Source organism: Penaeus monodon, chromosome 23, assembly GCF_015228065.2.
Source record: "Penaeus monodon isolate SGIC_2016 chromosome 23, NSTDA_Pmon_1, whole genome shotgun sequence".
In the NCBI taxonomy this organism is placed as follows: Eukaryota; Metazoa; Arthropoda; class Malacostraca; order Decapoda; family Penaeidae; genus Penaeus; species Penaeus monodon.
The window spans coordinates 15,458,584-15,459,437 of NC_051408.1; the positions used below are offsets into that span (position 1 = coordinate 15,458,584).

Consider the following 854-nt stretch of genomic DNA (forward strand, 5'->3'; position numbering starts at 1 on the left):
AACATGTACATATATGTAGTTAATGATCACCTAATGTATAATTGCAGACATCAAAAAATTAAAATCATATTTCATTCAAATCTATTATGACCTCCAACAGATCACGGACCAGAACATCGAGATCGTGAACGTGGACTACAACAGCAAGTTCAGCATGGTAGACGCCAAGAGGAAGCAGACCGGAATGTACAAGATTGTTGCCGAGAACATTCACGGCAAAGACGAGGTCGAAGTCGAGATCGTCATCTTGTGTGAGTAACTCTACGGATCTAACTTGCCACATTTAACTTACAATCCTCTTTCTATCATATTCCCATAATCGTTTAATTTATTGAAATGCTATTTATCTTTTCCCCCAACAACATTGCAGCTGGTCCTGGAAAACCCAAGGGTCCACTTAAGGTCTCGGATGTGACAAAGAAGGGCTGCAAGCTCAAGTGGGACAAACCCGACGACGACGGTGGCAAGCCCATCCAGGAATACCTGGTTGAGAAACAAGACCCCAACACTGGTCGCTGGGTCCCCGTCGGACGCACAAAGGTACGCCAAACATAGGTGCACATTTTTTAAAGTGCATAATAAAGTACCATGACTGTTCATTCTGACTTACACTATATACTTTTCTAAATATCTTTTATCTTTTATCGCAGGACCTGGAGATGGACGTGCCCGGCCTGCAGGAGGGCAAGGAATACATGTTCCGCGTAAAGGCCCTCAACGACGAAGGCGAGTCCGAGCCCCTAGAGACCGACCACGCCATCATTGCCAAGGACCCCTATGGTAAGTGCGATTCAACAATCCTAAGAAATTCATTGATATAGCATACATTATGTAAACGCAATTCTACTTGATTT

At 43.8% G+C, this 854-nt stretch overlaps 1 protein-coding gene across 1 annotated transcript in view; it reads left to right on the forward strand.

The window, feature by feature from the left end:
* Positions 1 to 854, forward strand: part of LOC119588147 (twitchin-like) — a gene marked incomplete in the record, with an annotated part of 124,648 nt that overhangs the window by 82,486 nt on the left and 41,308 nt on the right. The window contains 3 exon segments of the mRNA XM_037936853.1: positions 101 to 251; positions 371 to 540; positions 651 to 780. Coding sequence (XP_037792781.1) covers positions 101 to 251; positions 371 to 540; positions 651 to 780 — 451 coding nt within the window.